At 60.1% G+C, this 11,499-nt stretch overlaps 1 protein-coding gene across 4 annotated transcripts; it reads left to right on the forward strand.

Annotated features, from left to right (window-relative positions):
- Positions 1–17: 17 nt before the first annotated feature.
- UTP14A (UTP14A small subunit processome component) lies at positions 18–9,694 on the forward strand. Of its 4 annotated transcripts, none has more exons than XM_038417072.2 (15): positions 18–260; positions 549–751; positions 1,324–1,394; positions 2,639–2,703; positions 2,962–3,104; positions 3,411–3,566; positions 6,158–6,277; positions 6,365–6,459; positions 6,656–6,779; positions 6,871–6,948; positions 7,043–7,382; positions 7,657–8,012; positions 8,215–8,408; positions 8,490–8,589; positions 9,181–9,694. In XM_038417072.2, exons 2-15 carry the CDS (start codon positions 695–697, stop codon positions 9,448–9,450), a joined length of 2,169 nt encoding a protein of 722 aa, XP_038273000.1. In that variant the 5' UTR covers positions 18–260; positions 549–694; the 3' UTR covers positions 9,451–9,694. The 4 variants fall into 4 exon arrangements, with proteins under 4 accessions (XP_038273000.1, XP_043348296.1, XP_038273001.1 ...); XM_043492361.1 differs by having other exon boundaries at positions 88–260; positions 676–751; positions 8,218–8,408; XM_038417073.2 differs by having other exon boundaries at positions 110–260; positions 676–751.
- The last annotated feature ends 1,805 nt before the right edge of the window (positions 9,695–11,499 follow it).

Here is an 11,499-nt window from a genome sequence, read left to right on the forward strand (position 1 = left end):
CGCGCGCCAGCTCCCCCGGGCCCGGCGCGGGCGGTCACCGCCGGCCAGAGGAAGACCCGGCCCCGCCCCGCGGCCCCACTGCCATGGCAACAGCCGGAGGCAGCGCGGGGCGGAAGTGCCCCGGCTCGCGGTGACGGCCGGCTCTGTGAGGGGCGGAAGTGCCGCGCTTTACGACCTGCGCCCTGGGGCAGGGCGGCTCGCGGAGCTGCCGGGACTTGTTCCTACCCACGTGTGCTGGCCGGGCTGGGCGCGCGGCGGAGGTGAGGGGCCCCGGGGGGGGGGCGAATGTGCCCCGGTTCCGCCCCGACTTGCGCGCGGTGTCTGGGCCCAGCCCGTCCCCGCCGGGCTCTGCTGGCTCCGCCCGGCCGCCGGGAGGATGAAGTAGCCGGGCCTTGGGCTACTGTGGGGAAGCCGGACCCCCGGGCCCGGGGCCCGCCTTTGGGGGGCGGAGGGGAGAAGCCGGACTCCCCGGGCCCTGCCTTGGGGTGAGGGGAGCCGGGGCCTGGGCCTAGCCCCAGCCCCAGTTCTGACTAAAGCATCCTTGGCAGGCCTGTGCTGTCTATTCGGTGCCGGTTTCCCGGGTAGCTCGTCCCGCGGGACCTGGCTGGCCCCGTCGCCTGTGCGATCCTGTGCCAAGGAGCCCAAGCCTGAGCCTGGCTCGTGTCTCCCCAGCAGCAGCTTCCTGGGGCTGCCGATGGCGGAGGAGGATTTGTTCCGCAGCGCCCACCCTGTGAGCGCCAGCGAGGATGAGGTAGGAGAGGCTCTTGCGGCCCCAGCACTGGGGTAGTGACCTCAAGGCATGGCTGCGTTTGCGTAGCTTACCCCGAGCCAGTGCCAGGCTGCTGCTGACAGGAGGGCTCAGGCTCCCCAGGCCTCCCACGGGGGGCGTTGTCCTGCCCTGAGGGGTAAATACAGCGAGCTTTATTGTCTTCTCCAGTTGTAGGAAAATCAGTGAGGTGGAATAGGGGCAGGAAGTGAGACAGCCTTGGGGGGGCAGGTCACGGTGGGCGTATGAAGGTGGCAGTGCAGTGCAATAGAGGAGGGTCCTGGGGGGACTTGAGAGGCAGTGGGGGCAAGTCATATGGTGGTGGTGAGGCCTCAGGCTGAGCTGAAATTTGTGTTTGGTGATGTGGGCACTGCACTGCAAGGGTCGGGCCTGTAACTGAAGGGCAGCTCTGAAGGTGCCCAGCCCACTGCCCCCCCTTGCAGATCTGCTGTAGGGGCAGGGCAGAGCTCCTCTGGTGATTGAAGGGACTGTTTGTGGCCAGATGCTGAAGGCCTGTGCCACTGGGGGCTGCATTAATTTTGTCTCCTGTGTGCCAGGGGGACGACAATGAGGAAAGGCGGCATCGTCAGCTCTTGGAGGCGGTCAGCTCCCTCGCTGGAAAGAAGCGGTGAGTGTCGGAATCATGCTTGCCCATCACTCAGGGGCTCAGTTGTTTTGTAGGGGCTCTTAGACACTCGTGTCCAGGCTGCCATGGCTCCCACGCTGTGCTCAGGGCAACTGCAGCAGCAGTGAAGGCCCCTCGGCTCCTGAGGTGTCTGGGAGGTAGCTAGCCCCACATGCCCCCATCACAACCATAGACCAAGAGGGTCAGAAGGGACTGCAAGGGTCATCAAGTCTAACCCCCGCCAAGACGCAGAAATGGGTTCCTCTCAGTGGCGCAGGAACCGGGGGGATGTGGAGCCCGGCCAGGGAGTCCGGGCAGCTGAAAGGAGCTGTGGTGGTCCTTCCACCTGCGCGGAGTGCGGGAAGATCTACCAGCAGCCCCCGGCCCGTGTCCCCAACCAGCCCAGGGTAGGTGGAAGGTCCACATCTCTGTGCCAGCTCCCCACAGCTGCCTGCGCAGCTCTCATCGACCCAGCTTGCTGAGGGCCTTGGGCCGCAGCCGGCCAGGGTAAGAGCTGGGCGAGCAGCTGTGAGGAGTCGAGGGCTGGGCAGGGACACAGGCTGGGGACTGCTCGGGCTCCACGCACTGCAGGCAGGTGTAGGGTCCACTGCAGCTCCCCACAGCTGCCTGCCCAGCTCTTATCATGGACAGGCTGTGGCTCCCAGGTAGGACCCTTGGCTGGAGGGCAGCTGTGAGGAGCCTGGGTCCCTCCACCTGCCCTGGGCAGGGGGCCCAGGACACAGACAGGAGGCTTCTTTTGCCCCCTACCCCCCCCCCCCCCAGGCAGTGGGAGGGGGCTCCCTGGCCCTGTTCAGGCTTCTGGCTTGACTGGGGTGGAGCCTCAGGAGGGCCCCCGGGCTAATTTCCCTCTAAACTGCACAGCTGTGCAGCAGACTATCAAGGGCCACACCAGGGAGAGAGACGCCCCTCCCCGGCTGCTGTGGCAAGAGAGGACTGCGGTGGGAGTCCTCTCTCCCCTGGGCAGCCTGCACCCCAAACTCCTCATCTTCAGCCCCACCCTAGAGCCCACATCCTCCAGCTCTGAGCCCCCTCCAGCACTCCAAACCCCTCAGCCACACCCCCGCTACACATCACCTCCATATTGGTGCACATAACAAAATTAATTCTGCACATGGAACATTGCCCTCCCACACACACACATGCTTTTGGGAGGGGCATTGCATGGACAGGGGTGCTGGTGGACTGCACACAAGGGGTCCCCATGCATTCTGCCTCCTCTCTTCTAGGCGGAAGCTGGCTGAACGCACAGAGGCGAGCATGCAGGTGTCAGAGTTCAACCTCAGCTGTGAAGGTAAGCTCCTCCTCAGGAGGGAAGGGAAGGAGAGGGGATGGGATGAGCCTTTCTCCAAGCTGTTTCTGCAGCTCCCAGACAGGGGCTCCCCCTGCATAACTGGGTCACTTCATCCCTATTCGGGGGTGGTAGTGTGGGAAGCTGCAATGGGCTGTGGGGGGGGGAGGGTGCAGGAACCCAGCAGATGGTTCCCTGTTGGCGCCCTCTGCTGGGAGCTCTGTGACATCCTACCTGCATTGACTGCCCTGGTTCCTGCAGGCATCGGGGAGAAGCTGGTCCTGCCTGAGCTGCTGGGGTCCATCCGGGCCTCATCCTCCCTGGGCATTGTGAAGAAGCAATTGAATAGAGTCAAGCAGAAAAAGTCCCTGGAGCTGCCACTCAGCAAAGAGGAGTCAGAGCGGGTAAGAGTCTGTCTGATTGTCCATCAGGGCTCAGGGGAGGTCACTGATGGACCTGAGCCGGGAGTGCCTGAGGTGATGGGGGTAGGTCAAGGGCAGAGCAGGGTGGGAGCGAGTTGGGAGTGGAGCAGGGAGCAGCTATGGAGATAAGCAGTGATGTTTGGTCTCAGTCCTGTATGGCTAAGCTGTGAGTGCCTCTCCCTAACTGGGTTATTTGCTGGGTTTCCTTGCTAACCAGACCTTGGGGCCTGGTGTCTTCATAGACCTGGGGTCTATTGTGTCCTCACAGACTGTCTCTTGGGACTGCAGGTTGTGAGGGAAGCTGCCTACAATAAGACCTCGAAGGCCGTTGCCAAGTGGGAGCAGGTGGTTCAGCAGAACCGACGAGCGGAACAGTTGGTTTTCCCCCTCAAGCAGGAGCAGATGGGGGTTGCACCCATCGAGGAGGTGTTGACCGGCTGGAAGGTGGGTGCTGTTGCATGGCGTGTGTGGGAGGGGCGGGGGGGTGCAGCATTGGCACAGTGTCTAGGCCCCTTTGGGGGTGGTTTGTGCCTGATCCCAACCCCGAGGATGCTGGTGGAGCAGGAGTGCATCAGGCTTCTGAGCTTGCTGTGGCAGGCAGGGCTTGAGCTTCACAGCAGCCAGCTGAGAGCCACGGTAAGAATGAGGGACAGTCTCAGCTCTGGCACGCAGGGTGTGTGTGTCTATGCTCTCATGCTAGCTCAATGGGGCCATGGCAAGCCATGCACCTTCCAGGGGAAGGTTCAGTGTGAGGCTGGGCACACACAGAGTCGGGGTACTTGGAGCTGACCTCCCCATGTCCTGTCCTGCATTCCACACTGGTAGCCAATGCATAGCGCTTTGTGGTGAGGACAGGCGCGCATGGTGAAGGGTGCGGGGGAGTGGTGTGTGTCCATCCCAAGCTCTGCTGGCTTGCTCTCTGCCCCCAGATCTGAGTAGTCTCCTTCCTCTCAACCTTCCCAGGGCCAAACAGATTCCAAACCGTCCGGGGGCCTTGCTCAGGAAAGAGGGAGCAGGTCAGAGCTGTCCTTTCCCCCTGCAACTCCCTTCTCTCCCTGTTAAGGTCCTGACCTCAACCCAGGGTCCTAACACCAGAGTCTCAGCTGAATACTGCATAGCTGCTCTCAGCACCTGCAACAGGGAAGTGGGAGGGGGCTGCCTTGTTAAAGTCCCCAGCCCCCCAGCTCTGCCTTCTTTCCACCCCAGAGAGACCCCCTCCCTAGCCTGATTTCCGCTCTTTCCCTCAAGATCTGCAGTGCTAGAGCTGTCCAGTGACGAGGGACCCTTCCACTCGGGCGGGGTCCTCTCTCCCCACAAACAGCGGGAACATTACAGCCCTTCCACAAACATGCCCCCTGAGCAGAGTGCAAGTTGGGACAGCACTGGCACCCAGTGAGGCAGGAAGCTGCTCCAGCAGTCCCAGTCCCTAGTGATGTAAATGCATGGGGAACCCATAGCTAGCTCTGTGTAGGGCTCAGCACTGGGGCCTAACAGTCTCCAGTCCAGAGGGAAGCATGTGCTGTGACAGCCCTGCCAGCATTGTAAGGGCTGGAGGGGTTCTCTGGGCCTGGCCTTGCCGAGCAGTCCAAGGGAAATGCAAAGGCTTCGCTGACCACTGCAAGCTTGCTTGTAAAATTTTCCCCCCAAAAAGGGCGCTTAGGGCTGTAAAAGTGAGAGCTGAGAAATGGGTCTGCACTGTGCACGGAGAGTCTGGCTCTCTGGGGCCACCCACAGCAGGAGGCCCAGGTAGGTCCCAGTGATGTGACAGGCTCTGAGGAGCCTCTTTCAGATGAGGTGGGATATCAGCCCTTTGCTTCCCCCAGGGTCCCAGGCCTTTCTCTCAGGGGAGTTGCCCGGGAGTCCTCTCTAGACTCTGCCATGGGGAATCCCTCCCGTTCAGTCCCCACGTTTCCCCTGTGGTTTTGGTTGGCTTTGGCCACTTCTTGTCCTGAGCAGCTGTGCATGTTGCTGTACACGTTAGCAGTGGCTGCGTAGTGCCACAGAGATGGCTGTGTTCTGGTGCTGGCTGTTGGCTGAGATGAAAGGTGTCCTGTGAATTCTGAGCACACGTGCCTGGGTGACTGACAAAGGCTGTCAGATGGGCATTCTGCATCCCGTCTTCCCCCCTGTGTTCCCTGGGGCGCAGGGGCTTCCTCTATGCCACTGGCTGGAGAGTGTTGGGTTGGAGGGGTTGGACTGGGGACTGAGCCAGGGTTGCTGGGGTTTTTGTAAGTCACCTCTACCTCTCTGACATGGCCAAGTCTAGCCTTTCTCTAGCCTTCAGGGCACTGCTGAGTAGTGCCCTGTGTTGATAGTGGAGGCTTTCTAGCTGTGCCTGGTATTCTGGGGGTGCTCACCGCATGTGCTGACTGGGGGTGGCTGGTCCATGCAACAGGCCTGGCTTGGTTTCAGCCCCGGGCTGATATTGAATTTTCACCAAAACCCTTGTAAAAGCGACAGGTTCTTGCTATTGTGCCCCCTTTGCCCGGGCAGACTGGCCTCAGGAAGTTCCCAGACCCGAGTTCCTACCCACCTAACCCCCATCACCTGGGGGTCCCGATCCTGCACCTTGAAATCCCCACAACAGTGGAGACCAGGTGGGGCAGAAGGATTGGGGGCAATTAATGGGGATGTCTCCCTGACCCTTCTGTGGAAATTGCCCAGTGACCCATAGTACACTCATCTGGGTGCTCCCCCCTCCCCCCCGCTGCCGGAGCCATGGGCTCGATTGGTCCCCCCTCTGGGAGCTATGGTGAAATGGCCCCCACTCCTTTGGATTATTTTGAGGGTGAGGAGCTGGCTGAGGCTGGAGGCTCCCACGTGACTAGCAGCCCTCACTGAGATGGGGCGCTAAGATTGGCTGGTGGCTCCCCTTGCTAACCTCAGGGCCCACAGAAAGAGGGGAATCCCTCCCTCCCTCTGGGCATGCTAGGGGGAGTGGGTGGGATGGCCAGAGCCCATGGCCAGGGAGATCCCAATGAGGTCGCCCCCGCACGCCTAGCGTGTGCTCACTTGCTGCCCTCCTTGTCCTGAAGGCCCGAACGCCGCTGGAGCAGGAAATCTTCAGTCTTCTCCATAAGACGCAGCAGCCGGTGATGGACCCGCTGCTGACGCCTCTGGAAGAGGCCTCTCTGCAGGCGATGAGCCTGGAGGAGGTGAGTGGGTAGTGCCCTCCCTGTCCATGCCCCCCTGGGTGCAGGCCCCCCTTGGAGCTGGCCGTCACCCCGTGCTGTGTGTTTCAGGCTCAGCTGCGCCGGGCAGAGCTGCAGAAGGCCCGTGCCCTGCAGTCCTACTATGAGGCCAAGGCCCGTCGAGAGAAGAAGATTAAGAGCAAGAAGTAAGGAGCCGTCCACACAGGTGTTAGTGTGTGGGGAGGTTGCGGGACCTGTGAGGAGCCCTGGGTTCAACTTGCCTTGGAGCCCAGGTGCGGGACGGGTTAGCAATGAGCTGGGGTGAGCTGTCTCACTTCCTGCTGTGGGAGGGCAGCTTGGCTGGCACCTGCACCTTCTGGCTGCTCTGCTCTCACTGCGCAGGTACCACCGAGTGCTGCAGAAGGGCAGGAGTCGCAAGGCCCTGAAGGAATTTGAGGTGCTGCGGAAGCTAGACCCCGAGGCTGCCCTGACAAAGTTGGAGGAGATGGAGAGAAGCAGGATTAAGGTGATGCCTCTTGGACCCTCTGCACCCTGAGATCCCCCAGCCACCCAAAGAAGCTCTTGCTGATGCCTCTCTCTGCTTCCTCCCCCCCCAGGAGAGGATGAGCCTCAAGCACCAGAACAAGGGGAAATGGGCCCGCTCCAAGGCCATTATGGCCAAGTACAATTTGGAGGTGAGGAGCTGTTGGGGGAAAGGAGGCTTTGTGTTGAGGGCAGTGTGGGTGCTCTTCTGGGCCTGGCTGTGAACGTGTTCCCATCTCCCCACAGGCCCGCAAGGCCATGCAGGAGCAGCTGGCCAGGAACAAGGAGCTGACCCAGAAAGTCCCTATGGAGCCAGAGGGTGAAGAGGAGGGTGACATGGCTGGGGAAGACCTCCTCCCGGACTCCATCAATGAAGTGCAGCCCAGCATGGACGGAGCCAACCCTTGGATGTTGGGGAAACCCAGCAGTGAAGCAAAGGACTCTGGGACGCAGGAGGACCCTAAGGATCCTACAGAGTCTGCTGGGAATGAGGGAGAGGAGATGTCAGAGGAGGAGATCTTGTTACAAGACTTTGAGCAAAGACGATGTACACGGCAACAACAGATGGGGAGCACGGAGCCCGAGGGTGAGCAGGCTGGGGCCAGATGTCGTGGGCCCAGAGACCCATTGTGGGCACTCTGGGGCCTGATGTGGTGGGAAGACGGGAGTCAGGTTTGGAGCCTCCTGCCACCATCTTTCAGGAGCTGGCTGGGCTGGAAGAGAGGCTGTCGAATCCCTTGCCACCCTGCTGCTCTGAGGGGAGCAGCATGTCAGCCATCAGCGTGGTGGTCCCCCCGCCCTCCTTGGGGCCTGTTATACCCACAGCGGGTAGCAGTGCCTTCACCCAGTGTTCTCGGCAGGTGCTGGTGAAGCAGAGGAGCCACACTTGTTTGGGGAGCTGCCATCGAATGTGCAGATGGGTCCTGGAGTGGAACAACCTGCCCAGGAGCCAGAGGGGCCATTGCTGTCGGAGCAGTTGGGCAGGCGGCGCACACTGGAGGAGATAGATGCTCTGGGCCAGGAGGAGGGGGCGGAAGAGCAGGAGCGGCCCTGGCCCACTGGGACACTGCAGGAGTCGGAGGAAGAGGGCAGCGCTGGGAGTGGCCGCACGGCCAGGAAGGCACCTAAGCAGAAGATGATCAACCTGCAGGCTGTCTTGGCTGGGGAGTCCCACGTGATCCAGTGTCCTGCCCAGCCAATCTCCGTGCAGCACGAGGTGAGCTGGGCTCCGTGCTGCCTACAGCCATAAGGAGTGGGGAGGGAGGCAGGTGGGTGCCATGGGTGCTAATCTGTCCCAGGGAGGGAGCAGGTGGGTGCCCTGGGTCTCAACAGTCTCAGGCACGGGGAGGGGGATAGGCGGCTGCTAATCTCTGTCTTGGGAAGCGGGGTAGGCGGGTGCTTATCTCTGTCTCTGGCAGGAGGAGGAGGAGGGTGCAGACCAGAGGCTGGTGATCAAGGAGGCCTTTGCGGGGGATGACGTCATTGCTGACTTCCTGCGGGAGAAGCACAAGGTGGAGCAGGCGGGGAAGCCGCAGGCCGTGGACCTGGTCCTACCCGGATGGGGCGAGTGGGGCGGCACGGGGCTGCGGCCTAGCGCCAGAAAGAGGAAGCGGTATGTGCAGGCAAGGCCAGGGCATGGGGTATCTCACCCCCTCCGGAGCCTTGCAGCCTAATCTGTCTCGTTGTCTCTCAGGTTCCTCATCAAGCCAGTGCCAGGGCCACCCAGGAGAGATCGGCACCTGCCCCATGTCATCATCAGCCAGCAGCGCAACATCTTGGCTGCAGCACACCAGGTGAGGGGAGCCCCACCTGCCCTGGTGACAGGCCCCGCCCCTTGGGGCCCCACCCACTCAGAGGCCAGCTTCCCTCCCATCCCCCAATGAGTCCCTGAATAGGAAGTCATTGTTTAGCCCTCAGACAGACCAAAGGGCACTGTGGGGACAAAGAAAACCACAATGGCTCCAGTGCACAGTCTTAGAGTAAGTTGGGCAGGCGCTTTGGCCAGCAAGGAGGCTGTTTCAGGAATCACTTCCCTCCCAGGACCAGCCTCCATGAGCCCTGGCCTCAGCTGACTGCGTAGGGGGTGCCAGGGTTCCAGCTGCAGCAGGCAGGCACAGCACTGATACCATGGCTTCCCTGTAGCAACCAGCATCACAGCTTGGTTCTCCTCTGCTTCGGCTTGGGGCTGGGTCCCCACCAGCCCTGAATGCTGGGGTAGTGGGGGCCTGGAGTGAGGATCCAGCCTATGCAGAGCCCAGTACTGGCAGCTCTCCCTCCAGAGTGGGTCTCTAGCAACCCCATTAGCATCTCCTAGCGGGACCAGCCATCCCCATTCTGGTGCCAGGGCAGGGTGTTGACCCTGTCTGTATCTCCTCCTCTGGCAGGTCAACGAGGTCCCTTTCCCCTTTGATCGCCGCCAGCAGTTTGAGCGGAGCATCCGGGCGCCGGTGGGGCCCACGTGGAACACACAGCAAGCTTTCCAGAAGCTGACAGCCCCCCGCATCCTCACCCAGCCAGGCCACATCATCCAGCCCATATCTGCCGAGGACGCCAGCCCCCAGAGCACCGTGCCCACCCGCGGAGGCAGCACTGCCCTGCCGCCCATGCCCCAGCGTTCCAGGCACCACCAGCACCCCCACAAGAAAGCTCGCTAGGCCAGAGTGGCCATGCTGCTTGTGGCAGCACAGAGACTGAGGGTGGCTGTGAAGTGCGTGGCCAGGCCCTGGTGGGGCTAGGAGCTGCTTGGTGAGCAGGTGGGCCGGGCGGGCCCTAAATGAGGGCAGAGGATACCATGCCATGTCCCTGCCTTCGAGGCAGGGGCACTCTCCTGCGATCACACAGTGTGCTGCATTCATCTGGAACCAGAGCTCCGTCTCCAATAAATGCCCTGGCAGTAGGCTCCTCTGTGAAGTCTCTGCGCCTCACCCCCACCCCTGGGCCCTTCCAGGCAGGCTGCAGGGGGGCGGGAGTTGAACTAGTCTGTTGTAGGAAAGCAGAGCTTGCCTGCTAGCTGCCAGGGTGTCTCACCCAATGCTGCTCCCTCCTTCTCCAAGCGAGGGCCGGGTTTGGCTGGGCTCAGCTGCTCTAGCTGATGCTGTGTTACACCCCACTCCTGCAGACAGGAGAGTTGGATTTTCTTGGGGGGGGGAGGAGCAGAGCAGAGCAGGAGTACTAAGGAAAGGGTGGGCAGTCCCTCCTGGCATGGAGGCAGGCTAGGATTTGGAAATGGACTCAGAGTGCTCTGGCTCACTTGGTAACCTGGGTGCAAGCAAACAATATGCCTGAGAATACAGCTAAATGTAAATGTGCACAGCTGGGAACAGAGAGTGTCAGCCCTATGTACAGGGCGGGCCACTCTGTCCTAGGAAGCAGAGACTCTGAAAAAGATTTGGGAGTCGTGTTGGATAATCAGCTGAACACAAACTCCCCATATGTGGCCAAAAAAGCAAATGTGATCCTGGGATGCATGAACTGGGAATCTCGAGTTGGAGCAGAGAAGTTATTATACCTGTCTTTGGCACTGGTGTGCCGGCTACTGGAATCCTGTGTCCCGTTCTGATGCCCACAACTCCAGCAGGACGGTGATCAATTTGAGTGGGGTCAGAGAAGAGCCATGAGAACAATTAAAGGATTAGAAAACCTGCTGTGGAGTGACAGGCTCCAAGAGCTCAGTCTGTTTAGCTTCACACAGAGAAGATGAAGGTGTGACTTGGTCATAGCTGATAAGTACCTACACAGGGAACAAATCTTTGATAGTGGGCTCTCCAGGTTAGCACACCAGTGTACCACAATGCAGTGGCTGAAAGCTGAAGCTAGACCAATTCTGCCTGGAAATAAGGTTTACATTTTTACTGGTGAGAGTAATTAACCCTTGGAACAATTTACCCAGGGCTGTGGTGGATCCTCCCTCAGTGACCATTTTTAAATCCAGACTAGCTGTGTTTCTAACAGATCTGCTCTGGGAATTGTCTGGAGAAAGTTCTCTGGATGATCACACTGGTCCTTATGGGCCTTAGATTGTGTGAATGGGGGGAGTTGGCGGGAGAACAGACCTCCCCTCTATGCAGGCCAGTCTCCCTGCTCTAACCTGCCATGCTTGCAGCTCCTGTTCAGCCTTGCACTGTCCCACCCCATCCTTTCTCATCACAGCACTGCATGTGCCCTGGCTTGCCCCTAAACAGCCAGTGGGCAGGGACTGGGGAGGCAGCTGTCCTGCATTCCTTGCTGGGGGCCTGGAGTGGGAGAAGTGCAGAGCAGGCAGCGTTCACACCCCACATCCCCTCTTCTCCATCAGAGCTCTGGGCTTGTCTCCACACATAAGTATTCTGAGAGCTAAAATACCTTCATACAATCATAGAAGGTTAGGGTTGGAAGAGACCTCAGGAGGTCATCTAGTCCAACACCCTGCTCAAAGCAGGACCAACACCAACTAAATCATCCCAGCCAGGACTTTATCAAGCGGAGCCTTAAAAACCTCTAACGATGGAGATTCCACCATCTCTCTACATAACCCATTCCAGTGCTTCACCACCCTAGTGAAAAAGTGTTTTCTAATATTGAACCTCGACCTCCCCCACGGCAACCTGAGACCATTGCTGCTTGTTCTGTCATCTGCCACCACTGAGAACAGCTGAGCTCCATCCTCTTTGGAACCCCCCTTCAGGTACTTGAAGGCTGCTATCAAATCCTCCCTCATTCTTTTC

This window comes from Dermochelys coriacea, chromosome 9 (genome assembly GCF_009764565.3).
Source record: "Dermochelys coriacea isolate rDerCor1 chromosome 9, rDerCor1.pri.v4, whole genome shotgun sequence".
Taxonomy (NCBI): Eukaryota; Metazoa; Chordata; order Testudines; family Dermochelyidae; genus Dermochelys; species Dermochelys coriacea.